General features: G+C 47.9%; 1 protein-coding gene across 1 annotated transcript in view; it reads left to right on the top strand.

Annotated features, from left to right (window-relative positions):
• Nucleotides 1–1005: 1005 nt before the first annotated feature.
• PADG_11967 (uncharacterized protein) overlaps nt 1006–1389 on the top strand; it is a gene marked incomplete at both ends in the record, with an annotated part of 3399 nt that continues 3015 nt past the window's right edge. Inside the window, one exon of the mRNA XM_010762881.1 lies at nt 1006–1326. Within this exon, the coding sequence (XP_010761183.1) occupies nt 1006–1326 (321 nt within the window). The remainder of the gene's footprint in view (nt 1327–1389) is intronic.

Raw genomic sequence — 1389 nt, 5'->3', positions numbered from 1 at the left:
GGGGGGGGTTTGTGGTGAAATACGCGGCCCGACGAAAAACTATATACTAGCCAGATGGGCATCTTCCCCAGTGGAAACGGGCAACTCTGTGCGAGACGCGTATTGACATTTTTTATTTGATTTTATTTTTTATATATTTTGTTCTAGAAAAATGAGAACCCGTCCGTTCGCTTCCAAGGTTGTTTGACACGAAAATTCTTCAGCCTCGAATGCGACGTTGGGGAGAGACTAGTCCCCTCACTTGGGAGCCGTACAGGCATTTGATTCATAACTACCCAAGGATGGGCAGAACAAAAACCCCGGAATTATGGAGTCAAAATGGGCTTCAGGATAGGTGCGTCGCTCGTGAGGATGCTAAAACAGGGCTGCTGGTCAACTAATGGCCAGTTAGCTAGCTAAACTAATAATAACTAAGTTATTCACTAGTTAAGTTGAGCAGTTAAACTATTATCTGTAACTCACTAACTAACTAACCGGCAGGATTTTAATAACTAATCAGTTTATTTTAGTAACCTAGAAAACTAAGTTAAGTGGTTTCTCCGCGTTTCCTTTTGACTGGGTTGTCATTCAATGAATGATCCTCGTCACTAACCCCATCAACCGCCAGCATATGTTGTTGATGTCAGACACTTCTCCACTCTCTAGATTTCTGAACTTCACATGCCCCCCAAGACCATTATCCATTCCAAATCAATCAATCTCTCCTTGACATCTCCCTGCCTGGGCTTCTGTAGCTTCTTCTTTGTCTATCTCATCTTATCGCGCGCGCTCTCTCCACCTCTGCCTCTGTATAACTAACTGTCTCCGGGCCTTGATTTTCTGCTGTTCCCACCGCCTCCAACAAACCTTGGGGTACACACCCACACAACAACAGACACTCACTCACAAACAACGCCAACCACCCAATCTCAATTCCCCCAGCCGCTGGGTTAGCATCTTGTATCTCGTCTCATATCTCTCTCGCTATTCCTCCGCTGCCTCCTGTGCCCTGTTGTGCACCTAGGGATGGCTGCCAGGGTTGCCCCATCCTCATCCTCTACCCCCTCCTTCTCCTCGCTGCCGACTCTTCACCATTCACACTCGCACTCACATCTGCATTCTCACTCTCACCGCCACCAGCCCGTCCAACCCCACGACGCCAATAACATCCCCAATAACTCCCCACCGAATCCCACCACCAAGAATAGGACCAGCCCCCAATTCAATAATTATCCCCAACACAAAACGCCACCCCCGGATTCTCCCCGCGAAAATCGACCTCCCCCGCCCCGCAGCACCGTCGTGGATACCAGGCCTGCGATCCGTGTCGCAAAAGAAAAAACCGCTGTGACTTGGGAAGAAGAGTGTCTGTTTCTATTTCTATTTAAAATAATATACGCGTCGTATAAA

Source organism: Paracoccidioides brasiliensis (assembly GCF_000150735.1).
Source record: "Paracoccidioides brasiliensis Pb18 unplaced genomic scaffold supercont2.6, whole genome shotgun sequence".
Classification (NCBI taxonomy): Eukaryota; Fungi; Ascomycota; class Eurotiomycetes; order Onygenales; family Ajellomycetaceae; genus Paracoccidioides; species Paracoccidioides brasiliensis.
The sequence above is the reverse complement of the archived record's forward strand: the minus strand, read 5'-3'. Positions and strand labels throughout refer to the sequence as shown.